The sequence below is a fragment of the Fusarium flagelliforme genome (assembly GCF_020744385.1).
Source record: "Fusarium flagelliforme strain FIESC 12 MPI-CAGE-AA-0113 chromosome Unknown B0J16scaffold_7, whole genome shotgun sequence".
Lineage (NCBI taxonomy): Eukaryota > Fungi > Ascomycota > Sordariomycetes > Hypocreales > Nectriaceae > Fusarium > Fusarium flagelliforme.
This window is the reverse complement of record NW_025763509.1, coordinates 1,852,706-1,877,012: the sequence shown is the minus strand read 5'-3', so window position 1 is coordinate 1,877,012 and position 24,307 is coordinate 1,852,706. Positions and strand designations below refer to the sequence as shown.

At 49.3% G+C, this 24,307-nt stretch overlaps 10 protein-coding genes across 10 annotated transcripts; 8 read left to right on the top strand and 2 right to left on the bottom strand.

The window, feature by feature from the left end:
- The first annotated feature begins 157 nt into the window (after nt 1–157).
- On the top strand, nt 158–1,503 carry B0J16DRAFT_375596 (pectin lyase fold/virulence factor). Its single transcript, XM_046130707.1, has 2 exons — nt 158–941; nt 994–1,503. The coding sequence occupies exons 1-2, from the start codon at nt 222–224 to the stop codon at nt 1,405–1,407; spliced, it is 1,134 nt and encodes a 377-aa protein (XP_045979156.1). The 5' UTR covers nt 158–221; the 3' UTR covers nt 1,408–1,503.
- A 370-nt stretch (nt 1,504–1,873) lies between these two features.
- B0J16DRAFT_324275 (uncharacterized protein) lies at nt 1,874–3,917 on the top strand (the record flags this gene model as incomplete). Its single annotated transcript, XM_046125820.1, has 4 exons — nt 1,874–2,458; nt 2,619–2,936; nt 2,982–3,642; nt 3,691–3,917. 4 exons carry the CDS (start codon nt 1,874–1,876, stop codon nt 3,915–3,917), a joined length of 1,791 nt encoding a protein of 596 aa, XP_045979155.1.
- A 1,011-nt stretch (nt 3,918–4,928) lies between these two features.
- On the top strand, nt 4,929–8,125 carry B0J16DRAFT_349223 (glycosyl hydrolases family 31-domain-containing protein). The gene has a single exon (XM_046128862.1). The coding sequence runs from the start codon at nt 5,169–5,171 to the stop codon at nt 8,034–8,036; it is 2,868 nt and encodes a 955-aa protein (XP_045979154.1). The 5' UTR covers nt 4,929–5,168; the 3' UTR covers nt 8,037–8,125.
- Nucleotides 8,126–9,154, bottom strand: B0J16DRAFT_375593 (EthD domain-containing protein). The gene is made up of 2 exons (XM_046130706.1): nt 8,693–9,154; nt 8,126–8,640 (listed from the first exon to the last, which is right to left on the bottom strand). Exons 1-2 carry the CDS (start codon nt 8,900–8,902, stop codon nt 8,320–8,322), a joined length of 531 nt encoding a protein of 176 aa, XP_045979153.1. The 5' UTR covers nt 8,903–9,154; the 3' UTR covers nt 8,126–8,319.
- An 888-nt stretch (nt 9,155–10,042) lies between these two features.
- Nucleotides 10,043–11,513, top strand: B0J16DRAFT_404590 (uncharacterized protein; the record flags this gene model as incomplete). Its single annotated transcript, XM_046132814.1, has 6 exons — nt 10,043–10,244; nt 10,296–10,315; nt 10,375–10,408; nt 10,455–10,528; nt 10,602–10,981; nt 11,035–11,513. 6 exons carry the CDS (start codon nt 10,043–10,045, stop codon nt 11,483–11,485), a joined length of 1,161 nt encoding a protein of 386 aa, XP_045979152.1. The 3' UTR covers nt 11,486–11,513.
- Nucleotides 11,514–11,865: 352 nt separating this feature from the next.
- On the top strand, nt 11,866–13,366 carry B0J16DRAFT_349218 (major facilitator superfamily domain-containing protein). Its single transcript, XM_046128861.1, has 2 exons — nt 11,866–12,387; nt 12,437–13,366. The coding sequence occupies exons 1-2, from the start codon at nt 12,114–12,116 to the stop codon at nt 13,240–13,242; spliced, it is 1,080 nt and encodes a 359-aa protein (XP_045979151.1). The 5' UTR covers nt 11,866–12,113; the 3' UTR covers nt 13,243–13,366.
- A 518-nt stretch (nt 13,367–13,884) lies between these two features.
- Nucleotides 13,885–15,313, top strand: B0J16DRAFT_375591 (NADP-dependent oxidoreductase domain-containing protein). The gene is made up of 4 exons (XM_046130705.1): nt 13,885–14,097; nt 14,148–14,301; nt 14,349–14,653; nt 14,705–15,313. Exons 1-4 carry the CDS (start codon nt 13,992–13,994, stop codon nt 15,205–15,207), a joined length of 1,068 nt encoding a protein of 355 aa, XP_045979150.1. The 5' UTR covers nt 13,885–13,991; the 3' UTR covers nt 15,208–15,313.
- A 219-nt stretch (nt 15,314–15,532) lies between these two features.
- B0J16DRAFT_404588 (Fungalysin metallopeptidase-domain-containing protein) lies at nt 15,533–17,639 on the bottom strand (the record flags this gene model as incomplete). The annotated part of the gene is made up of 4 exons (XM_046132813.1): nt 15,533–16,142; nt 16,189–16,786; nt 16,844–17,226; nt 17,277–17,639. 4 exons carry the CDS (start codon nt 17,637–17,639, stop codon nt 15,591–15,593), a joined length of 1,896 nt encoding a protein of 631 aa, XP_045979149.1. The 3' UTR covers nt 15,533–15,590.
- Nucleotides 17,640–19,405: 1,766 nt separating this feature from the next.
- On the top strand, nt 19,406–20,146 carry B0J16DRAFT_375590 (uncharacterized protein; the record flags this gene model as incomplete). The annotated part of the gene is made up of 1 exon (XM_046130704.1): nt 19,406–20,146. The coding sequence occupies one exon, from the start codon at nt 19,406–19,408 to the stop codon at nt 20,144–20,146; it is 741 nt and encodes a 246-aa protein (XP_045979148.1).
- Nucleotides 20,147–20,284: 138 nt separating this feature from the next.
- Nucleotides 20,285–21,832, top strand: B0J16DRAFT_349216 (uncharacterized protein). Its single transcript, XM_046128860.1, has 4 exons — nt 20,285–20,389; nt 20,441–21,114; nt 21,160–21,276; nt 21,336–21,832. Exons 1-4 carry the CDS (start codon nt 20,323–20,325, stop codon nt 21,756–21,758), a joined length of 1,281 nt encoding a protein of 426 aa, XP_045979147.1. The 5' UTR covers nt 20,285–20,322; the 3' UTR covers nt 21,759–21,832.
- Nucleotides 21,833–24,307: the final 2,475 nt, after the last annotated feature.

The window sequence follows — 24,307 nt, the reverse complement described above, 5'->3', positions numbered from 1 at the left end:
TCACTCAAGGATGAATGTTTCAAGTTGACAGCATCAACGATAGGACCATAATTCTCTGCTGTTTCTGGAAGAAATGATTATGGAAAGAGTGGATTGACAATTGGAATAAATATACCAGCGCGCCACCTCTTGTTTGACCTCGTTATTCCACTCTTTCCCTATCCATTCGTTCTTTCTTGTTTTTATCTTATCTACACACTCTTTTCTTTCTTTCTTCCAAGATGAAGTCCCTTTCCATCCTCTCCGTGGCCATTGCCGCGCTGGTCTCCAACGTCTCCGCCGCCGGCGTCCAAGGCACCGCTGAGGGTTTCGCCGCCGAAGTCACCGGCGGAGGCAACGCCGAGGGCGCCTACCCCAAGTCCACCGACGAGCTGGTCTCCATGCTCGGTGACAGCACCACCCGCGTCATCTTCCTCGACCAGGAGTTCGACTTCACCGGTACCGAGGGAACCGCCTCCGAGCAGGGCTGCGCTCCTTGGGGTACTGGTGCTGGTTGCCAGCTTGCTATCAACAAGGATGACTGGTGCAACAACTACCAGGCTGAGAGCCCCAAGGCTGATGTTACCTACGATAAGGCTGGTTTGAACCCCATTACTGTCAACTCTGATAAGTCCATTGTCGGTATCGGTGCCAACGGTGTTATCAAGGGTAAGGGTTTGTACATCAAGGGTGCCAAGAACATCATCATTCAGAACATCCACATCACTGAGCTTAACCCTCAGTACGTTTGGGGTGGTGATGCCATTCAGGTTGATGGCTCTGACCTCATCTGGATTGATCACGTTACCACCTCCAACATCGGCCGCCAGCACATTGTTCTCGGAACCAGCGCTACCAACCGTGTCTCCATCACCAACAACCACATCAACGGTGAGAGCAAGTGGTCTGCTACTTGTGACGGCCACCAGTACTGGTCCATGTACTTCACTGGCTCCAGCGACGTAAGTTAACATCCCCAACTCCAATGCAACACAGACACTAATGACAGAGCAGATGGTCACCCTCAAGAACAACTACATCTACAAGACCTCCGGCCGCGCCCCCAAGGTCTCCGGAAACACTGTCCTCCACGCCGTCAACAACTACTGGCAAGGCAACTCCGGCCACGCCTTCGAGACCAGCGACCAAGCCAAGGTCCTCGCCGAGGGTAACCTCTTCCAGGATGTCAAGGCCGCTATCGAGGAGGGTTCCACTGGTGCCATCTTCGCCGCTCCCGATGCTTCCGCCAACGCTGCCTGCTCCAACGGTGTCGGTCACGTCTGCGAGGTCAACAAGTACGACAACTCTGGTGCTATTTCTGGTTCCGACTCTAGCTTCTTCAGCACCTTCGGCGGTAAGGGCGCTGAGGCTAAGCCTGCTTCTGACCTTACTGGTCTCGCTTCCAGCGCTGGCTTCGGTACTATTTAAGTACAAGGGGATTTGGAGGATTTCGCTTTCGATGTATATAATCTCGAACTTTCGAGCTTTTACTTGGCGAAAGGTATATAAAACGAGATAATAGAGACTTCATCTTGAAGATGTTGCTACCAAAAAGACTCGCCTGTAAATTCGTGACTCGGCCCCCAGTTTAAAGTGACTTTCCACTGTACCGTTAAGCTTTCCGCAAAAGGTCCTTTGAAGATACAGCCTAAGTCGCACGAAATCAGAACTCCTGCAATACCGAAAATAGGACTTTTCAGCTTCTATTCTTGGCATCCACTCCTGCCAACCAGACTAACGTGACACGACAGTTTTGCAACCTCAAGGCTGACATTGCATGCTGATCTCATGCAAATGACGTCTATTCAAGATCAGGCTCTGACGGAGCCGGGTCAGATTCAAATAACAGCGTGCAAAATCGCTCTCCAACTTCTCTCCGCACTCCATCGCCGCCATGATGTTCATTAACCTTAGATTTCTCGAGAATTTCTCATTCGAAGATTATCGCTTTGAAAGGTTCCTTATCTTATCAGACTGGCAAGCATGGGAAACAGCCTGGCTCTTCCGCTTACCCGCCATTCTGGCCAACCCCGACGTCCCGATTGTACTTCTAACAAGCGGATGCAATGTTGGCAATGAGATTAATTGTGAAAGAGCTTGTAAATTCAGCGAGCATATGTTCAATTCTTCCGAGACGTTGTGGAATTGTTTAACCATTGCAACGGTCGCTAAAATGACGGAGGGCAAAAATCCGGAGTACAGACTCAACAAAACTGAAAAGGATAGTCTGATGGACACGTTCAAACCTGGCCCGTTAGGCAACTTCTCAGACATGGCGGTGTTTGCACGGTATAGTCACTGCGCGCTGCAGTCCTGCTCTGATTCCAAGTACAAAGGATGTCCGACGGAGCTGTGGGAGGGAAGGTTTCAAAATATCCCGTTCAACCTCACAAGTGTGAGGGATCTGGGAAGAATGATGGGCGAGGAGTATTGTGCCAAGGCTGATCCTGGTGTTGATTATGATATCGCGGGGCCTGGAGTAAGTGCCATTGATCAAGAACGACTGCAGGCTAATGCATTTTACAGATTATCGTGGCATATTTGATGCAATTTGCCATCGTTCTATTCTTCGTTCTTACCTACAAAACCATGAAGACTTGATCCGCAACGTCTCATTAGCATTTATGATACCTTTCGAGGGACCGTCCAAAGCCATGGAGACTGCTTTGCGATGGCAGGATTGGGTGAAGACGAGCAGATTTGGGATGGCGGCAGGGTCCAAACTTGTCGATCTCCAGGAAGCACAAGCAGTATTCCTGGCCCTCTATTCAGTAGCTACCATCGCCACCTTCTCTGGTTCACCGTCCACCGGCCTAAGCAATATCACGTCGCTACCCTCGTGGATCACGAATTACCTCGTCCTGCGTGGCATGGTGACGGCTGATATGTATCCGCTGCTCTTCGTTCAGCTGATACTTCACAAAACGCGCGCTCGAGATTGGTACACCTTGTTTCTAGTAGTTCTCAACTAGATCTTGATATTAGTTGTTACCCAGCCTCAGGTAGTAGATACTGCATCATTGGCAAATCATCTCAAGACGTCCAATAACTTCCTTCGCTGTGGAGGTAATGCTGGACCGAAGGCCTACTATCAGACGTTCAACACTGGCAATGCAAAGATCACTGGACAGTATTCGGACAACGATCCTTTCCCACAAGGCAATCAAGGTCAATCGCCTTTCGATTCCAATACCACCAATACAAATTCGCGTCCTCAAGGCGACAATCCTTGGTACCTGGACCGCGATGCCAAGAGCTTCTTTATAATCAGTTCGAATGCACAGGCGCCCATTCATACAATCATGACGTTTCTTATTCTGGACTGGATAATGTCTATGGTGAAGTCACAGTATTCCAGGCCAGATACATGGTTACACCGCAGACTCAAGAGTTTACGACAACGCTTACCTTCACCGCTCGAAAGAACCTTTGGCGAACGGTATTTCTGGCTACTAAGCGAGGCGCTATGGATCTCCATGGAAGTCCTCGCTGTAGTGATGGGCATAATCGGCGTTAAAGAGTTCTGGACGTTCCTCGATGTCCTCCGCTCAGGAACAGAAGGCAGAGACAGCAGCGTACACATCTCAAACTGGAGCTTTGGGCAACTAGTCGCAGCATGTGTGTGGTTCCCAGTGATTCTCAAGTTTCTCAGCTTGGTCGTTGGTAAGTCGTGGACACTCAGGCGTTGATGATAAGACTGACCTTTCATAGATGGTGTTTTACCAGGCTTGCGAAAACGAGTAGGAGAATTAATTGAGGTCACGTACCGGAAAGAGGATGATAAGCGTGACAGTGATGTCGCGATGGAAACGCTCATACCTGGAGGGTCTGTTGAGAGGAGTCGGACTGATGAGATGGAGGGGAATACTTTGACGGAGCGGCGGTCTTGGGGGAGACAGGATAGCTGGGACGAACTTTGCGAAGAACATCACCAGTAGTGTGAATAAGACGCTGATTGGACAAAACGTATTCGTCGCATGTGATGTTCTACAAGGGCTTCAATTGTGCGATACATGAACCCAAAGCAGATGGTACGACGTCCCGCTTGTACCCGACCGACCCGGCATCCGAGGCAAGTCCCCAGTTCAATCAACCCATTATTAGTTAACAACAGCAGATCGCGAAACCACCAATGATTCTATCTCCAGGGCCGACATAATATACATAATTCGCCGAGAAGACTACGACTTGGCGTGACATTTTGGGAAAGTGAAGAGACTAGGTGACAAAATAAGGCACTACTTCTCAGTGGGGATAACGATGAGTTATTCTGGTGGCTTGTTCCGAGGACAAGGATGTCGGGAATTTCCCCATACGCCGAGTCTTCCTTCCCCATGGGAATTGTCGCTTGGGCCTGGGGATTGTCCGCTAGAAAGGTGAGCTAAGATAGTGCCTCCGAGAGGGAACCGAGGCCGGCGGAGTGAAGGAATTTAGAAGAGGTAGGTGGTGATGTCAGATTGTAAGTATTGGAGAGTAAAGTTGATGGTGCACTAGCATCATGTCTCATCGTTTTCAAGCCACAAAGCCCTGAACTGGAAGAATGACCCTGTTAGTGTAGGATCACTAGCAAAAAAAGAGTACATCACACCATCATCACTTCCCCATCTCATCAACCCATCCCAACGATCATTACCCAAACCATCCCATCCCCGCACCTAGTTAATTCGTTAATGCCTTTTCTTTCTCATGACCTTCTCATCGAATCATGCATAACGTTCGGTCCGACATTGGACCAATCCTGCATCAACAGCCCGAATAATTTTACCAGCAGAGTTTTCTTCACCTTTCCCTAGACTGATGCTTAATCCGGGGGAATAACAAGCTTAGTTCCCCGCAATTGGAGGAGTCTCCGATGCATCATTGACACAACCCTTGTACAGCATCATTTAAAACTTGCTTTCTCCCGGCTCTTTTCTCGGCCTTAAATATGCATCCTTCTGTCTAGAATTGTTCTCGTTTAAAATATTTGCTCAGACCGTTGAGCGACGAACCGTTGTAGCGGGCTCACCTTCCCTGTCCGTTGATCATCAGAGGCGGAGTCTCCGCACCGGGGTAGCTGCACAGTGACGAGCTTACCTTAGCTCACTTTCAAGCTAGTTGAGAGCTCACGATCGCCAAGACCCTTCGTGATATATAATAAACTTCATCCGTCCTTCAATTGAGCTTCTCCAGACAGCAACAACTTCATCATGTTTCTCAAGAAGCTGCTCCCGGTCTTCGCCCTCACAGGCACAGCTCTCTCCCAGAGCAAAGAAGGCGTTGAAGCCCTCGACCCACCCCGCAGAGACCTCTTCGAAAAGGATCTCTCCAGCTGTCCCGGCTACAAAGCCACTTCCCACCGCTCAACCAAGTCAGGCTTCTACGCCGACCTTTCCCTCGCTGGTGAGGCGTGTGATGTCTTTGGTGTGGATCTTCCTGAGCTGAAGCTCGAGGTTGAGTACCAGACCAATGACCGTCTGCATGTTAAGATTCTGGACACGAATAACACCGTGTATCAAGTTCCCGACGATGTTTTTCCACGTCCTGGTCTGGGACAGTGGGCTTCGCCGGAGAATTCGAAGTTGAAGTTCGATTTTGTGGCGGATCCTTTCTCGTTTACTGTTTCAAGACGGGATAATGGAGAGGTGCTGTTTGATACCTCTGGCAGTGATCTGGTTTTTGAGAGTCAATATGTCTACCTCAAGACGAAACTCCCCAAGAATCCTCACCTTTACGGTCTGGGTGAGCACAGCGATCCGTTCATGCTGAACTCGACAAACTACACTCGCACTATCTACACCCGCGATTCATACGGTACACCCAAGGGTCAGAACCTGTACGGTGCTCACCCCATTTACTTCGACCATCGCGAGAACGGCACCCATGGAGTCTTTTTGCTCAACTCCAACGGCATGGATGTCTTCATCGACAAGAAAGAAGACCAGCAGTTTCTGGAGTATAACATCATTGGCGGTGTTCTCGACTTTTACTTCGTCGCTGGTCCTGGACCCAGAGAGGTGGCTAAGCAGTATGCTGAGATCACTAAGCTGCCTCTCATGGCGCCGTACTGGGGTCTTGGTTTCCACCAGTGCAGATATGGATACCGTGATGTTTACGAGGTTGCTGCTGTGGTAGCAAACTACTCTGCTGCTGGAATCCCGCTGGAGGTTATGTGGACAGATATCGACTACATGGACCGCCGACGAGTTTTCACCATCGACCCTGATCGTTTCCCTGCGGACAAGTACAAGGATCTTGTTGACACGATTCACTCGCGTGGTCAGAAGTACATCGTCATGGTTGACCCCGCCGTCTATGACATGGAGTCCAACCCCGCTCTTGACTCAGGTCGCGAGTACGACACTTTCATCAAGGAGCCCAATGGTACAGACTACCGTGGTGTTGTCTGGGCTGGACCTAGTGTCTTCCCTGACTGGTTCAACCCCAAATCTCAGCAATACTGGAACGAGCTCTTCATCAACTTCTTCGACGGCGAGCATGGTCCTGATATCGACGGTCTCTGGATCGACATGAACGAACCCGCCAACTTCTTCAACCGTCCTTATCCCGGTAACAACACCACTCCCGAGAACTTTGCAGAGGTCGACGGTGATCCACCCAAGCCTCCTCCCGTCCGCGACGGTCCTCCTGCCCGTATTCCTGGCTTCCCCGACAGTCTTCAGCCTCCTTCTTCCCGTTCTGAGAGAGGTGAGGTTCCTTCTCCCGCGCAAATCCCTGTCACCAAGCGCTCTGTATCTCGTCGCAACCGCGGTGTCGGAAACTGGGCCATCAAGAAGACCTGGGGCCAGAACAAGTACGGTCGCCCAGGATCCAGCTGGCAGAATGGCAAGAGCACTGGCTCTGGCTGTGGTCCTAATGAGTGCAAGGGTCTTCCTAACCGAAAACTCATTCAGCCTCCTTACATGATCCAGAACGGCGCTGGTCCTACTCTTGCTGATGGAACTACTGATACCGATCTTGTGCAGAGCGGTGATTACATTCAGTATGATACACACAACCTTTACGGCGCTATGATGTCCACCCACTCTCACAACGCCATGCGCGCTCGTCGTCCTGATAAGCGTGCTCTGGTCATCACACGCAGTACCTTTGCTGGATCCGGCAAGGATGTTTCTCACTGGCTCGGCGACAACCTTTCCATCTGGGATCAGTACCGCTTCAGTATCGGCCAAGTTCTCCAATTCGCTTCAATCTACCAGGTCCCCGTCGTCGGACCCGACGTCTGCGGCTTTGGCGGTAATGTCACCGAGACCCTCTGCGCTCGATGGGCTACTCTGGGAAGTTTCTACACCTTCTTCCGCAACCACAACGAGATCACCGCCGCATCACAAGAATTCTACCGCTGGCCCAAGGTTGCTGAGGCTGCTCGCAATGGTATCAACATCCGCTACCAGCTCCTTGATTACATCTACACTGCCATTTACAAGCAGAACCAGACTGGTACTCCTACTCTCAACCCTCTGTTCTTCAACTACCCCAACGACAAGAACACGTATTCCATTGACCATCAGTTCTTCTACGGTGATGGAATTCTTGTCAGTCCTGTTACCAAGGAGAACAGCACTGAGTTGGAGTACTATCTGCCGGATGATATCTTCTACGAGTGGTCCACTGGCAAGCCTGTCCGCGGTGAAGGCGCCTACAAGTCTGCTGAAGTCGAGCTCACCGACATTATGGTTCACTACAAGGGCGGTATCATCTACCCTCAACGCGTTGAAAGCGCCAACACAACCACCGCTCTCCGCAAGAAGGGTTTCAACCTCGTCGTCGCGCCAGGCCTGGACGGCGAAGCTTCTGGTTCTTTGTACCTTGACGACGGCGAGTCTGTTGTCCAAGATGCCGTTTCCGAAATTGACTTTGCCTACACCAAGGGCAAGTTGAGCATGACTGGCAGCTTCGAGTATGACGCTGGTGTCAAGATTGAGACCATTACTGTTCTGGGTGTTGAGGAGAAGCCTGAGGGAACTGATCATGCCGAGTATGATGAGGAGAACAAGAAGTTGACCTTTGTGGCGGATGTGCCTTTGAAGAAGAAGTGTTACATTGATCTTTTCTGAGGATTGAGATGAGATATGATCGGGTTTGATGATGGGTCGCTGTATTTAAATTTCTAGTACATAGTTTAATCTGCTTAGAAGCGTCAAGCTGTCGTTTGAAGATTTGGACCTGATGCTTTGAATTTGAGTGGATCATAATAACATTGGTTGGTCTGTGCTATGATAAAGCGCACCTGGCTATCCCATCTAAGCGAGGAATTGGGACCTATCATGAAGGCTTATCTTGTTGATCATGATAGACCCCTGGAGTGGCCTCTCCTAATCAAGCCACCGACCAAGTCCCTTATTGGTAAGACTTGAAAAGCTTCTCATACTTCTTCTTAGTCTTCTTGTCACCAACCCAAACAGTCTTCTCATTATCCACAACATCAATATGCTCGCCAATGTACGTAGCGACCTGTCCATTACCATGAGCAGACTTGTCAATAAAGACATGCTCATCGGGCTCGACGACCTCGATGTAGTAAGGGTGTGCCAGCATGGCGAGTAGATCATCGGCTGATTCGTATAGAAACAGGGCTACACCGTCAAAGTCGACGAGTTGGTTAGAAACTGGCGCTTCGGCACCTGCATCCGTGGGTACGATCTTCCCGGCCACACGGACCTGCGGGAGTGAGCACCACTGTCAAAGCGTAATGGGGGTACAGGAGACCTACCTGTTGGTATCGGGTAATGCCAAAAGCTGTAGCAAGGGGAGCAACCTTGGGTGCATGCTGGGTATCCCAGTACTCGTAAAACTCATCACGGGTCATATTAGGATGACGCTTAACGTAAGTCAACATCTGCAACAAGCCCGTCTTCGAAGATGAAGCCAGAGCCGTGCCGACAAGTCCGACGGTAAGGAGGAGTGACGTGATCTGAACCATGTTGTTTGTAAAGCTTGTTGTATTGGACAATGGAGATTGGGAGATTGGTGGCTTCAAACTTCCCGGGGATGGTGTCGGGTATTTGAACAAAGGGAAGGGAGGGTAGACTGCCGGAAGAGACCTTGTAGGTCTAGGCTGAATTCCTGCAACCAACACTCATGCATCAAATTATGTCAGACGAGAACGCCATTTGAAGAGAACAATAGGCTCGCTAGAATGTGCAACTGAGACATGCTGGTTGATGAAGTCGAGTCCAGCTGACCGACCTGCTCGAGACCCTGTTCCGAATTCCAAGGGTCCTTGTCCGGGATGTACGTCGGATCTAGTTAGCTTAGCGCTATCTTTAGTAAGCAACCTCTTATTTTTATCATCATCCGGGATCTGCAGTTTGGAATAGGTCGACATGACCGCTCCAAGTCAGTAAGACGGCGTAGCGGTTCCGCCCTGGACATCAGGACCAATCCGAGGATCAGTCGATATCGACTATACTCTGTGCCTGTATTCTGCATAGAATAATCCTCTTTAGATCAAGAGCTTGAGCACTGATCGCTCATCAACGGGCACCATCTCCGCCCTCCACGGCCCGCTGTACTTTGTTTGCTACAGACTCACCCAGCTGCTTGGCATCAAGCCACCGCCAACCAACGCACCAATCTCAGCCCAGGTTCAGAGCCCCATAAAAAAGAACAATGGGAAGAAGATCCCACTAGTTCGTGACGAACATACATTGTTTCACATAAATGACTTATCACCAACACAACAATGCTTTTGCCCAAGACATCCCTCGTATGATTCTTCACAATCTTGGAAGCAAGAGATTATGAGCGAACGCAGCCGAGTAATTGCAAAGATTTCTTGTTTGGCAGCCAACGCCGATGAACCACCCGGGATGATAATCGCGTTGAAGAAAGACTACCAACTGGGTTTTATCATCACCCATTGTTTCGTTGGGTTTGCTCATTAATGGCTTAATATTGTAGCACTTTCAATTTACACAAAGAGAAGCTTCCGGATTCATCTCATCTCGTGTAAAATGATTCATCGATATATCAAGATGTTGAAGTTATAATTGAGGTTATTTCCTCATCTTGGCATCAACATCAATCGATCACTTTTCGGTGAAGACAGCTATATTCCAAAATGTCTTACCCAGTGACAAACGGCACGACGACCTTTCTCCCTCCCCCCGACGGATATGAGGTTGACTTTAATAACCCACAGAAACAGGATGCTATCGAACATTATCTGGTTTTCGGCATTCTTGGGCCTTTTTCTTTCCTGTGTCTTCTGCAGAGATTGTATACCAAGTACTTCATATTGGGAAGTCTGAAGATTGACGATGGTACATTCCCAGCTTATTCCTGGTCCTAGGTTGTTGGCTGACTTGCTTAAGCTCTGATCATCATTGCATGGGTAAGACACCCTCCTGCAAGGAGATGGGTCAAGAGAGTGACAGCTGACAGCCTGTGAAGATCTGCTCACTGATCATGCAGTCGGTCCAAATGTGTGAGTACTCAACCCTCCTCGATCTTGATCCGGCTAACCCCTGCAGGGTCAATCTCAATCGGCGGCCTGTGCCACCATGCATGGGAAATGCCAATCCAGGTCTTCGAGAAGCACATGCTTGTACGTTCCCCTGGCCCGAGCCTATCCCTTCTCCCCGCCTTACCTACAATGTTCCTCCACTAACACATTTCAGAGCTCCTACATTGCCGCGCCAGTCTTCATTATCTGCAACGGCTGCAGCAAGACTTCACTCCTAGCATTCTACCTCCAAATCTCACCCCAGCTCTGGTTTCGCCGTCTCGTATTCGGAACCATCACCTTTGTCGTTCTCTACACCGTTATCATCTCGACTCTTCTATTGTTTGGGTGTAACCCTATCGCGGCAGCATGGGATCCCTTTCAGTTTGCGAATAGGAATTGTGTTGACCATGCTGTGGTTTACATCATTATCGCTGTGGTGAATATCATTTCGGATGTTATTCTTTTTGTCTTGCCGATTCCCATGATCATGCAGTTGAAGATGCCCCTGGGACAGAAGATCGGTGCTGGTATCATGTTTGGTATTGCTACCATGTAAGTGCTCCTCTACGAACAAGAGATAACCTGGACTAACATGGCACTCTCAGAACTGTCGCTACCTCCATCATCAGAATGGTCTACCTTCCCGCCCTCCTCGGCGCCCTCGACATCCCGTGGGTCGCTGCCCCCGCCAATGTGTGGTCCATAACCGAAGCCAACCTCTTCATCGTCTGCGGTTCCATGCCCACGCTCCGCAAATTCTTCAAGCGCCATGCACCGAAATGGATGGGTTTTTCCTCCAGTCCAAGCGACTCGCCCATCGTAAAGTGTTCGTCAGATTTATCCTCGCGATTCGGGCTAGACAAGAAGAAAAAGAAGAAGCATACTGGATATTCGCAGTTTGACACTCTTGAGCTGGGAAATTATCCGGATACCGTTAGTCAAGAAACACAGGTTATCGCTGGGAAGGAGGGGCTGGGAAATGAGAGTCAGGAGGAGATTTTACAGCAGAGTAAGATTGCTTATACCAAGTCTTTCGAGGTTTCCCGTACCCCGTAGATAGATCTGGATATTTGATAGAATTGATGTCTGTATTTCGCGTTCTTTTGTCTCGTGTCTTCCAAGATCGTCATTAATCTATCACTTGTTCTACATGTCATGTCACACAATGACTCCCTAATTGGCCATCTCAAACGAAGATCTTTGGAGATGCTGATCGCGTGACGTCAACCTGAACGTCAAAGAAAGGGCGCGTTTGGGACTATATCAGCGTCTTTGCCCTTCAACCTTACCATTGTACAGAAAATAGGGCAATAAATTCATTCAAAGCTCCAATAATGCCTTCGCCAACACCAACGTCCGACGTGAGCGATGTCCGTGAAAGTGCCAATCTTCCCACAAGCGATAGCGAAGGTCAACAAAATGATCTTCGATTCTCGGAATCCAGTCTCCCGTCCACGGACCGTGGTAAGGATGCTTATCTGACTTTGATGTGCTGCACAATGGCTCAGGTATCTCTTCGTCTTCCTTTCTCCCTCTAAATTAACTAATATCCTCATAGCTGCCCATCTGGGGCTACTCAGTCTCATTCGGCATATTCCAGGAATACTACTCCCGTCCCCATAGTCCTATTTCCAGCGCATCATCGGGCACAATTGCAGCCATCGGCGCGCTCCAACAGGGAGTAATGTATCTTATGATGCCCTTTACCTTCCTCATTCTCACCAAATATCCCCGACTTCGTCAATATTGCGGCCCCATCGGTCTTCTAATTACGACAACAAGTCTTACTGCTTCTGCTTTCGTGGATAGTGTCGCTGGATTGACTGCGACGCAGGGCGCGCTGTATTCTATCGGCTGTGGGCTTTTGTTCTGTCCGATTTCGCATTATATGAATGAGTGGTTTGTTGAGAGGAAGGGAATGGCGCTTGGGGTCATGTGGGCTGGTAAATCGGCGACAGGTACAATTGTCCTCCTACGGGTTTTGTCAATCCACTGACTTCAATTCAGGTATCGCGATGCCTTTCGTCTTTGACGCGTTACTTCGTCGAATCAGTCTACGCGCAACAATTCTAGCCTGGGCCGGTGCATCAGCAGCAATGAGTCTACCAACACTATTCTTCATCAAACCCAGGATACCTCATCATAACCAAGCTCAGGTCCAGCCTTTGTCCTTCAACTTCCTTCGACATACGTCTTTCTGGATGATGCAAGCTGGAGTGATCATACAATCGCTGGGATATCTCATGCCGAGTACATACCTAGCCAGCTACGCGTCAACAATCGGATTACCCAGCATCACGGGCCCCATCCTTCTCGCGTTGTTCTCGGTAGCTTCTGTGCCCGGTGGAATCGTGCATGGCATGGTCGGTGACAAAACATCAGCGACGAAAGCCGTCACAATCGCATCTCTTGGAAGCGCGTTGCCCATCTTCTTACTCTGGGGTTTGAGTCTCAATCTCGCCAACCTTGTCGTATTTGTCGTTCTCTACGGCTTTTTCGCGGGTGGATTCAGTTCAACATGGTCCAACATGTCCTCTGATATCCAGAAGGATGATGCGTCCGCTGACTCGGCGCTCATTTTCGGTATGCTCATGGGTGGTAGGGGAATAGGATATGTTTCTGCTGGGCCACTGAGCGGTGTTTTGTTGCAGGCGAAAGCATCTTTGTCTGATGAGGCTTTGGGTTATGCGACAAAATATGGACCTATGATTATTTGTACCGGAGTTACGGCTGTGTTTGGAGCTTGGGCCCCGATATGGAATGGGTTGAGAGTTGCTCTAGGCACAACTGATGGTCGCGGTCGCAACGATTGAGTCGTTTTGTCGCGTCACCAGGTGATCGAGATGTTTTGCGTCGTGTTTAATAATCGTCATCAATCGAATTTCTGGAAGAAACAATCCGAACGGAAATATTTGTAACATCCCGTTCCAATCAGGCTGTTGTTTACAAAGTCAATCGCCATCCTTTGTGACAATGTCCCCCTACCGGGTAATTCGTGCAGCTTTCATCAAGGTTCGACGTGTCCTCGTCGGACTTAAGATCGGCTTTAACAATCCCTGACCCTTGATGTCATAAGCAAAAAGAGCAACCAGGTAACACAGCATGCATTTCACTGTAAGCACTTTAAAAATGCAACTTCGGGCTTCTGTCTCATTATCACCGCTTATGATCTAAACCGCAATCTGTATCTTGTGCAGGCATCTCTTCGTCGTAGGCGTCATTGAAGCTGTGTACGTACACGTTGATAAGTGGAGCTATCTTGAATTAATAATGTTATCCCTCCAATGGTAGTGGATCACAGACTTTGAGGCTGGGGATAGTTGCAGAGGTTGGAGGTTGTGATTGGCTTCGGAAAGAAGAACAACTACGCTAAACTGTCGTCAGTATTTGCCGTGGAGCCGTATCGACATTGAGACGCGCCATGAGACAATACCCCTCACTTGCACTTCGCTTGGACCATCCCCAATGACATCAATTTCTTGTTTATAAAACAAATAGCTCCCCTCTCTTCAGTGCCATTGAACCTTTTCATTATCTTTATACATACTAAAACTTATTCAAAATGCCTGTTGAATCTGCCTACGACCCCAAGGACATGCTGTTCCGCCACCTGGGACCTACTGGTCTCAAGGTCAGTGTCTTCAGTCTTGGCGGCTGGTTGACATACGGTAAGCTTCAACTGACAGCTCGATACTCAATGCATAACTAACGATTGCAGGCGGCACACAAAAGGGTGATATTGTTAAGCAGATCCTCCAAAAGGCTTGGGATCACGGTGTCAACACTTTCGATACCGCCGAGGTCTACGCCAATGGTGAATCCGAGATCGAGATGGGCCGAGCTCTCAAGGAGCTCAACTGGCCCCGAGACGAGTAAGCCTCAAAGTACCCATTCTTAATCAACCGACCTAACAGACCAGGTACGTCCTCACAACAAAGGTCTTCTTCGGCACAGGCCGCAAGGAGCCCAACACCCGAGGTCTCTCCCGCAAGCACGTCGTCGAGGGTCTCAAGAGCTCCCTCAAGCGCCTGGAGCAGCCCTACGTCGATGTCGTCTTCGCCCACCGCCCCGACTACGCTACTCCCATGAAGGAGATCGTTGAGGGATTTACCCAGGTCATTCGTAACCTGAACCTTGCCTACTACTGGGGTACCTCAGAGTGGAGCGCTGCTCAGATTACCGAGGCTACTCAGATTGCTGAGCGCTACAACCTTATTGCTCCTGGTATGAATCCACCTTCTATTATTGACTAGTGCAAGGCTAACATTGGGACAGTCGTCGAGCAACCTCAGTACAACGCTCTTCACCGTGAGAGATTCGAGGTCGAGTACGCTCCCCTCTTCGACCAATTCCAGTACGGAACCACCATCTGGTCTCCTCTCGCCAGCGGTCTCCTCACCGGCAAGTACAACAACGGCATCCCCGAGGACTCCCGCTTCGCCACCAACAAGGCCTTCTTCGAGGGAACCGTCAATGAGCTTCAGACCGAAGCCGGCAAGGCCAAGATCGAGAAGGTCCGCAAGCTGTCCGAGATCGCCGAGCGCCTCGGCGGCAACGTCGCCCAGCTTTCTCTCGCCTGGGCTCTCAAGAACCCCAACGTCAGCACTGTGATCCTCGGTGCTACAAAGGTTGAGCAGCTCGAGGATAACTTCAAGGCCCTTGAGATTTACAAGAAGATTGATGATAAGGTTTTGGAGGAGATTGAGAAGATCCTTGATAACAAGCCTAAGGGTCCTGCTACTTACAACCGTGAGAGGACTTTGGACTGGAAGCCTTAGATTGTCTAGGTATGAACAATAGACTACCTAATAATGAAAAGCGTTAATGCTCTTAAACTATACCATCACTTACTGGCATGTGACTCGGGCTCGGCGCTGCTCTTACTGGCTACTGTAATCTATGGTCAAAAGGAATGAAAGATGCCACAAAAGCCTTTCTCTCGCCAATGGTTAGGTCGTCGTGTCTCTGATATTAACGCAACGACAATGTTAACACAAATCATGGTCCGCTTTGGACTTCACTTGGTACTAGCCGACATCACAGTCATTGTAGTAAAAACAAGATTACTATGTCCAAGAACTATATACACGTTCATATATACACCATCAATCTCAACTCATCAACATCCAAACATCATATACAACATCATCATCCATCATATCTAACATCCAGAAGGCAGAGCAAAGCTCTCAGTTCGGCTAGAGGAGCTGTACTTGGCAGCCGTACCAAGACCTCTCTTAGCAAAGCCCTTCCAGAGCTCACACTTGTTCTTACCACCAGTAAGAGCAGTGTCAGCATCAATGATAGCATCACGAGCCTGAACCATGTTGGGGCCGCAAGGCTGCAGAGCCATTCCATCCATGACAAGCTTCATAGCAAGGAACTTTCCATCAGTGGGAACCTGGCCGTTGAACTTGGGGAAAATCTCATCGTTCTTGCCATGCTTATCAATCAGGTTCCACAAGACCTCGTAGAGGGCCGTCGCCCAGATCGTGCCAATGGCGTGAACGCTACTCAGGCCGTTGGCGCTCTTGTAAGTCAAGGGGTTGGTGGTCAAGCTGGTAGCGTAGGGGTAGGCGCGGATGCCTTTGGGTTCGTTGGCGATCCAGTCACCCATAGGCTTAACAGCGGCGCGAGTGTCCTTGGGTTGCAGGTGGACGGAGATGGCCATGAAGTCACTCCATCCTTCGCCCATACCTCCAGATTCACCACCCTGGGAACGTTAGTCTTTATTCAGTAGAAGAGTTGGGAAAACTTACAGCAAGGCAGCCAGAGTTGGCGGGACCACCAGTCAGACGGTTGCTAAGACCGTGAGTGTACTCATGGATGACAACACCAGTATCAAAAGAACTGTCTCTCTTAGGAGTGCTATAGTCCCAAATGTACATCATCATGCGACCAGGCTGACCGTCAGGAGGAGTCGAGAACGCCGCATTGTTCAGACGTGAACCATCCTGCGTCATAAGAATGACCGCATCGTTAGCGGCACCTCCATTGTTGTTGTTGTTAGCCTGGAAGTTACCAGCCTTCTCATCGAAGCCAAGAGCGTGGAGAACGTCGTGGTACTGGTTGGCAGTGTAGAAGAGCTGAGTGGTAGATGCGTCACGGTAGTTGGTGGGGTTTGTCTCAGTGAGGGAGTACTTGTACTCGAAGGTGTAGGACTTGGAGTCGGGGCGGTAGTTGTTCAGGTAGGCGCTTCCACCGGAGGGGTTGGTCTGGGCGATACCGTTGTTGCCGCGGGTGGTGGTGTAGTTGCTGGAGCCGTCGCTGTGCCATCCGAATGGAGAGAAGGCAAGGTTCTGGGGGTCCTTGACAACAGAGCGAGATCCAGAAGCGGGGTCGTTAACACCCCAGGGGCTGATACAAGGTTAGCCTCATTTCATCATTTCATGATACCCTCGAAGTCAAACTTACTAAACCTCGTAAGTAGCCTCAGCGTTGTAATCAACGACACCCACAACCTCATCAGTCTTGGCAGCATTGACATAGGTCAACAGCCAGTTATCAACGATGTCAGTCTCAACTCTCCAGGTAAGCTTCAGCTTTCCGTCGTCGACGAGATAAGTGAGCTTAGCCTGGGGCTTGCTGACGGTACCAGAAGTGCCAGTGAACTCGTAGTGCTTGTCGCTCTTCTTGACAGCCTTGGCGTTGTCGGCCTCGACAGGAAGAGAGAGGACCGAAACGGTGTCCTTGAGAGCTTCAACGGGGTCCTTTTCGTCACGCTTGGTGAGAGGACCGGGCATCTTGCCCTCGTAGAAGCTGTTTCCGTAGGAGAAGACTTCTCCATCAGCACCAATCTGTCCCATATCAGTAAACATTTCGACTCAACAAGTATGGTGTCACTCACGTTGACATTGAAGTCAGCATTGTCAACGTCAACACCGTTAACAGTCTGCTTAAAGTTGACGTGCGCGATACCGTTGCTTCCAACATAGTGGTCCTTGACCATGCGGAACTCGGCCTTGGGGAAGGTAGCTTTGACAAGATCCTGAGCAGTTTCAGTGTAATCAGCTCGCTTGGTAACGACCTTGGCGCTGGCATCTTCAGGAAGCTTCTCCTGAGATACATACTCTGCCATGGGAGCCAGCTTGAAGGCTTCCAGGTCGATAGCACGCTTGCTTATGGGAGAAGCATTGGGGGATCGTTTTTGAGGGTGGGCTCCGGCTAAGCCGGTGAGGCCTATGAGGATGAGACTGTCTGAGAAGCGCATGTTGATAGCGAGTGATGATGAAAGAGTGTTGATGATGTAGATCAGATAGTCCTACTGGCGATCTTTCAACTCATATATAGTCTTGACAGATAGGAACAGACAGTGTCTTTCTATCCAGCTTCCCAATCCATCCGGGACTTTTGCATATCTTGGCCGCTTAAACGCTCAACACTAACCATTGCCTTATTTTGGGATCTATACAGGGTCTTTTGTCTGGGGTAAATGATTGTCCACGGCAGTTCGAGCACGCGATCATGAGTGATAGCGAATTTATGGATCCCCGATTACTGTTGTCCTGACTAGTGTCTTGGCCAGCATATTGCAGTACTGGTTATGCTGGCTGCAGCAGGATAGGAAGGTCTGTCGGATAAACAAGAGCCGTGAATGAAACGGCTCGGGACGAACCATCATGGATTAGACGGTGGATATGAGGTCGGAGTTTACTCCCAATGAGAGATAGACTCTTTTACGAGTGGTTAGTTAACCCGCAAACTCTACGGTAGGAGTTAAGCTTATCAAGGATAAAGCTAGACGATCTTCATGTTGCTAGCTTTTCCACAATTTCAGTGTCTGTAATTAGTGTCACGTTACAGCGACACGAGCAACCTTCATATCATTCATTCCCTTGGCACCAAGCCCCCAAGACCCCAAGAAACTACATCTCGTATAAATCACATCTTCACCGTAATAAGCGCTGATCATCAAGATAAAGACCCTAAATGCATGCAAGCGCCTTCGACGGCCCCTGCGTCGGACGAGCTTCTTTTTTAGCGAGTCATGCGCCGTAGACAACCCCTGCATAATCTAGGGACCTTCCGCGTTGGGACATATGAGCCGGTAATACAACCTCCGTTATATCCAATTGTTATCAACTTGACCAGTTAGGTTGGGCTGCAGACAAAGTTATATGCCGTTGCGAGATTTATTAAGAGGTCGATGACCCTTTGTGCTTTGACTTGCCTTTTCGAATGTCTTGGTTCCACTGGCCATGTGGTCTTGGTCAATGTTGAGGTTCTGATCGTCTAGGAAGGTAGCATTGTGCTTTGATTAGGTGCAGAACGAACGCATACGACCTTCTTGGCAAATCGAGGGCGTGTTATCATTGTGCAGTAACGGGTACACTTGAATGTCCTACCCTGAACTTCAACGTTCGAACCACAAGTAGACACCTCATGTTCTACGCATTGCAAAGACCCTCGAAAAGGATCTGGTCAAAAATAAATCATTAACAGTATAGGTTAACCACGAGATTTGCGCTAATACTCGACGGGTAGAGTCATTGAGGTGGTAAGTTGATGTTTTGAAGTAGCGATGATGTGGGAGGGACTGACGGGGAAGCGGATTACAACACCTGAGATGTGCAACAAATTCAACTTGAGGGCAAGTAGAGTCGCTTTAAAAGTACTCAAATGATGTTAAGAAAGACCTTCACCTGTATTCTACGTGTTTCTTGCTGAATCATGTATGTTCGGCCAGCTTGGTTCTCACGGCCAAATTGGCCGGCGGTACGGGGATAAAGTGGAGACAACCGGCGAAGTTGGTCCGTTAGAGCCTCAACACCAGAGCAAGTGTCGACGATAGTTCGTGAGAATATGGCCAAATTCGCCGTGGGAGCACATTCGCTGCGTTGGTTCAATCTTTGTCTCGCCATGCAATCAGTCATGGACGAAGCTATATAAAGACACGAAGCTCTGCCTCTGTCACCGACTCATCAACAGCTCATCAACCCATCTACCATCTATCAAACTACCAGACAATCAATAAACATGACCGTGAACACCCCCCTCGCCCTGATTACCGGCTCAACCCAAGGCATCGGCCTCGCAGTAGTTCAAGCCCTTGTCGCCAAGCACAACTACCACGTCCTTCTCGGTGTGCGCAACACCAAAGCCGGCGAGAAAGTCGCTTCTGATCTTCGCAACAACGGCTACAAAGCTGATGTTGTCGAACTCGATCTCACCTCGGCTGAATCCATCGCCAAAGCGGCGGAGCACATCGAGCAGAAGTACGGCTACCTTGATGTTCTCATCAACAACGCAGGAGTTTTACTTGATATATACAAAGACCTGACAACCTGGGACCTCTACCAAAAGACTTTCACGACCAACGTCATCGGAACGGGTACTCTTACTCAAACCCTCCTTCCTCTTCTTCGACTCGCGAAAGCTGGTCCACCGAGGATTGTTTTTGTCACAAGCCTGATGGGCAGTCTCACCAAAGCTACCGACAAAACAACCATGTTCTACAGTACCGATTACAAAGTCTATGACTCTAGCAAAGCAGCAGTCAATATGCTCATGTTCAATTTCGCACGTGAACTGGATGATGTCGGTGGAAAAGTCAATGCTGTTTGTCCAGGGCTGGTCAAGACGGCTTTGACTGGGTTCACTGAATATGGGACGAGCACTGAGGTTGGGGCTGAGAGGATTGTGGAGGTGGCTACCAACATGGATAAAGATGGACCGACCAGGACTATCAGTGACCGGAATGGCGAGATTCCTCTATAGACATTATTGATTGGTTTTGATGGTACTACTTGTACATGGTCAAGCCCTGTCGGTGGAGCTGAATCCTTCAAAATAGCGGCACAGGACTTTAGCCTTAACTCCGAACCCTCATTTGCTTACAAACTGCCTTTTTCCTTCCCCTGTGATGACAACCGTATTACAATCCGTATCATTCAATGGAAATCTCGACAGAATTAGCGTTCTTCCAGACATGTCAGCTCTGCGACAAGGTCTTCACCCAGGGTATGCAGTTTGATCCGTGAGGTAATTGTGGCTGCTGACGCGACGCGACAGAGCATCCTTTCAAGCGCCACGTCAATTACTGTCGTCGCGCCCAGAGTCAACGAAAAGGACGGCCAAAGTCGTGCACTGGCTGTAGAACAGCTAAAGCGAAATGTACTTTTGGTCAACCTTGTTTGCGGTGTCAGAAAAAGGATGTTCGATGTGTATACCCGTGTTCTGGTGTGTCGCCAATTGGACAGGCGCACCAAGCTGACGACGACCTACAAGCGCTTGACTGCTTCACGACACCAGAATCTAATCAAGTGCCCTTCGATTTCAACGAATTATTAGTGGATGTCATCTCGCCAATCCCTACAACAATGACAACGGACCCGACCACCCATTATCTCGACATATCATGGTTCAACATCTCCAACGACATGCAAATCAACATGCCCATGATATCCCTCAGCGCCAAGGGTGATTTAACGCGAGTATCAACTCGCCTTTCGAGCTTACAATATGCATCGCGAGTCATAATGCAAATGCTCTACGCGTTCCCCCAGATGATGCTTCGTCGTCAAACCTTTCCGCCTTTCATTCATCCCCATTGGCACCAGAAACACCTCCCAGAGACCCTCGGCAATTGTATGAGCATCGCCCGATTGTTTGCTGCGAGGACAGCTGAGACAGAGACATTTTTGTGGAAGATGATCAGTGCGGAAGAGGAGCGCTTTCGCGACAAGGTACGTTGATGAGTGGAAATGAAAGGACGAGGCTGATACAGGTAGTTATATACTTGCTCACCTTACCAAGTTCATCTCTATCTCCAAGCCATGATCATCTACATGATCATGGCAATGAGCGATAACAAACCCTATATATCCAGATTATTCGAGACAACAGAGGTATCTATCTCAATTCATCCAACAACAAAGTCAATCATTCACTCATCTCATCATCACAGCTCATCGGTTCTCGCTTCCTCGACCTAGAAGGAAGTTACTCAACAACAGAATCTTCCATAGTATGGGGAGACTGGATCTTCGCCGAATCTCGCCGCCGCATGTCCTGTCTCTGGCTGATAATCAGCTGCGTCATAACCATCGAAAACGGTCACGCAGGCAGTGATTGCCATGCCCTACATGATCTCCCTCTCCCATCAAGTAAGATGTTGTGGGAAGCAAAGACACTGGAAGAATGGCAGACTGAAAAGGCGTTCTTCGATGTGAGTTGTCCTGTAAAGACATTGGGTGAGCTTGTTAGTGCGAAGACGAATGTGGGGGATGTTGTGGAGAAGCAGAAGTTGTTAGCTTGGGAAATGGGGAGTGATAAGATGGCTGCTATGTTGGATATTGGTGTTGAGTTTGTATGGGGTCGGACTTTATGATCATCTTCTTGAGTCTTAATAAGTTTCAATGATCACCAAACTCCGATTACGGCATTTTTTGATAGCCATCTACGTCATAAAAAGCAAAACCTTATTGCGCGTCCCCGCCCCTAAATTTAAGGCGCGACGTAGTCGTAACCTCTCAACGCGTTTCTCCATTAACGCGATTGAGATACTCCATTGCAATTTCAGGGTCTTTAGTGGGTCTAACTACTCAAGACGTCGCTTCAAGGGCTTTGACTCAATTGATTCGATATCATCATCATCTGCCACCATGGACATCTCATCCTATCAAACGGATCCAACCGTTCTAGCCGCTCTAATGGCTCTCAAGAAACAGGAAGTACTCGCTCTCAAGAGGAAGCGAGTTGAACAAAGCCCTCCCCCTCCACCCAAGCGTCAGGAACGCGAAAACTCGTACATCAGCATTTCATCCGACGAAGATGAACCAGCCGCTCCAGTTGATTCATCACCCGTGCTCTGCCAGGAGCAACAAGAACTCGTCGATATCATTTTGGACGGTCGCAACGTCTTCTTCACCGGATCAGCAGGATGCGGAAAATCAACGGCCCTCAAAACAGCCATCGGTCAACTCCAGGACGCAGGCAGGAATGTGGTCGTCTGCGCACCAACTGGCATTGCAGCTCTGAACGTTGGCGGCATGACATTGCATAGCTACATGGGCTGGAATATCGACGACAAGACCCTACCCTTGAATAATCTCATTGGCAAGATGAGGCAAAAGAGAAGAACCGCCAATGGTAACAAGGCACCGAACCCGACTGCCAGACGTCTACGACAAACAGATGTTCTCATCATCGACGAGATCAGTATGGTCGAATTTAACTTCCTCACACGAATGGAAATTTGTTTACGGGAAATTCGCGGCGGTGGCCCTTGGGGAGACCTGCAGGTCATTGTTACGGGTGATTTCTGTCAGCTACCCCCCGTCAAACCATTTGAGAACTGCGCCGAATGCGGAACCCAGCGGAAGGACTGGCGTGAGAATGATGAAGGGGACATGTGGTGCCCCAACGGTCACGGGCCTTGGAGGGAGGAGGACAAATGGGCCTTCCACAGTCCTGCCTGGGAAGATGCAAACTTCTTCTGCGTCAATCTAAACGAAATTCACAGACAGAATGACGAGGTATTCATCAAGATTCTGCAGAAATGTCGCCTTGGTATCCCTTTTACGGAGGACGATTATGACATTCTATTCAACCACGAGACGGAGCCAGATATGGAGAAAACTGCTACACAGCTGTACTGTTTGAAAAGGGACGCCGCCATCAAGAATGCGCAGAAGTTCAAGCAGATTGTCAATCACCACCCGTGTGAATACACCGCCTTTGACCACATCATATTCCCTGATTACTATCAGGGGAAGCCAGAGTGGTACAACCAACGAAACGCCGATAAGACGTTGAAGAAGCTCGACGATCATCGATTCAATCCAAAGGTGGAACTGAAAAAGACACAACTCGTCGTTCTCCAAGTCAACCTCAACCAGAAAAAGGGTCTCGTGAACGGCAGCCAAGGCTTTATCGTCGGCTGGGAGCCGGTCAAACTCGAATCTTTACCTATAATCGAGGGCACTCAGGGGGAACTGAAAATGGATCAAGTTAAGAAATTCACTCGCCGATACATAGCCGCGAATCCCGACCCAGAAAAGCAAACCTGGCCCGTCGTGCAGTTCAAAAGCGGGTTGCGAAGAACCATTTATCCAGTCTGCGACGTCAATCCTCAAGGTGCAACGGGCATCAAAATCATGCGAACGCAAATCCCGCTCCTACCAGGCTGGGCTCTTACGATCCATAAGAGTCAAGGAATGACACTCGACAGCGTGATTATCAACTTGAAGAAATCGTTTGAACCCGGGCAAGCGTATGTGGCTTTGTCCAGAGCGACGAATTTGAGGGGACTTAAGATTGGGGGTGGTGACAGGAGTGATCTCTCGATTGGTGTGGGTGGCAATCAGGAGGTGCATGAGTTTTTGAGGGATACTTTTGGGGATGATTTGTATGCTGATCACCAGGGCAACACTGTTGGATCGCCGTAGGGGGGTGTGCTATGTTGGAGCAGTGCTGGTAATACTGTCGGTAGGTCATGTTTTGTGTTGATAAGGATTGTATTTGGGTCTTGATTATGGAGTAACAGGTCTCTGCCAATGGGCAGGCTGGGATTAGGAGTACCACATGTAACTGCGCATCGCAACTGCGCATAGGAATTGTACAGAACTGATCAAGAATTGTATTGTGTTTATTAATTCGCAGGCCCAACCATCAACTCCCAGGAACATTATGTTCTGTTCTTTCTTCCCCACTCTCTTCTACCTCACCTCTTCTAGAGTAGCCCAGTCTTGGATAAGGAGTTGGGTATCTGTTATTCGCATCGCTTACCCAGATTGGATAATTCGGGTTCTCCGCAAACATGTTAGACAAGGTCTTTCCACGAAGGCTGTGACTTACATCGTCAAAAAACGGATGTTGAGCCTCAACGTCGTAACGTTCCTGTTCCCACTCGTCTTCATGCAAATGCCGTCTCTTACA

Bases quoted from the DNA above. Each gene is read 5' to 3' on its own strand.
- B0J16DRAFT_375596 (XM_046130707.1), top strand. From the start codon at position 222: ATGAAGTCCCTTTCCATCCTCTCCGTGGCCATTGCCGCGCTGGTCTCC. The intron at 942-993 runs GTAAGTTAACAT...ATGACAGAGCAG, and splicing joins ACTTCACTGGCTCCAGCGAC to ATGGTCACCCTCAAGAACAA.
- B0J16DRAFT_349223 (XM_046128862.1), top strand. From the start codon at position 5,169: ATGTTTCTCAAGAAGCTGCTCCCGGTCTTCGCCCTCACAGGCACAGCT.
- B0J16DRAFT_375593 (XM_046130706.1), bottom strand. From the start codon at position 8,902: ATGGTTCAGATCACGTCACTCCTCCTTACCGTCGGACTTGTCGGCACG. The intron at 8,641-8,692 runs GTAGGTCTCCTG...TCACTCCCGCAG, and splicing joins GCATTACCCGATACCAACAG to GTCCGTGTGGCCGGGAAGAT.
- B0J16DRAFT_349218 (XM_046128861.1), top strand. From the start codon at position 12,114: ATGTATCTTATGATGCCCTTTACCTTCCTCATTCTCACCAAATATCCC. The intron at 12,388-12,436 runs GTACAATTGTCC...ACTTCAATTCAG, and splicing joins GGCTGGTAAATCGGCGACAG to GTATCGCGATGCCTTTCGTC.
- B0J16DRAFT_375591 (XM_046130705.1), top strand. From the start codon at position 13,992: ATGCCTGTTGAATCTGCCTACGACCCCAAGGACATGCTGTTCCGCCAC. The intron at 14,098-14,147 runs GTAAGCTTCAAC...TAACGATTGCAG, and splicing joins TGGCGGCTGGTTGACATACG to GCGGCACACAAAAGGGTGAT. The intron at 14,302-14,348 runs GTAAGCCTCAAA...CTAACAGACCAG, and splicing joins CTCAACTGGCCCCGAGACGA to GTACGTCCTCACAACAAAGG.
- B0J16DRAFT_349216 (XM_046128860.1), top strand. From the start codon at position 20,323: ATGGAAATCTCGACAGAATTAGCGTTCTTCCAGACATGTCAGCTCTGC. The intron at 20,390-20,440 runs GTATGCAGTTTG...GCGACGCGACAG, and splicing joins CGACAAGGTCTTCACCCAGG to AGCATCCTTTCAAGCGCCAC. The intron at 21,277-21,335 runs GTATCTATCTCA...TCATCATCACAG, and splicing joins GATTATTCGAGACAACAGAG to CTCATCGGTTCTCGCTTCCT.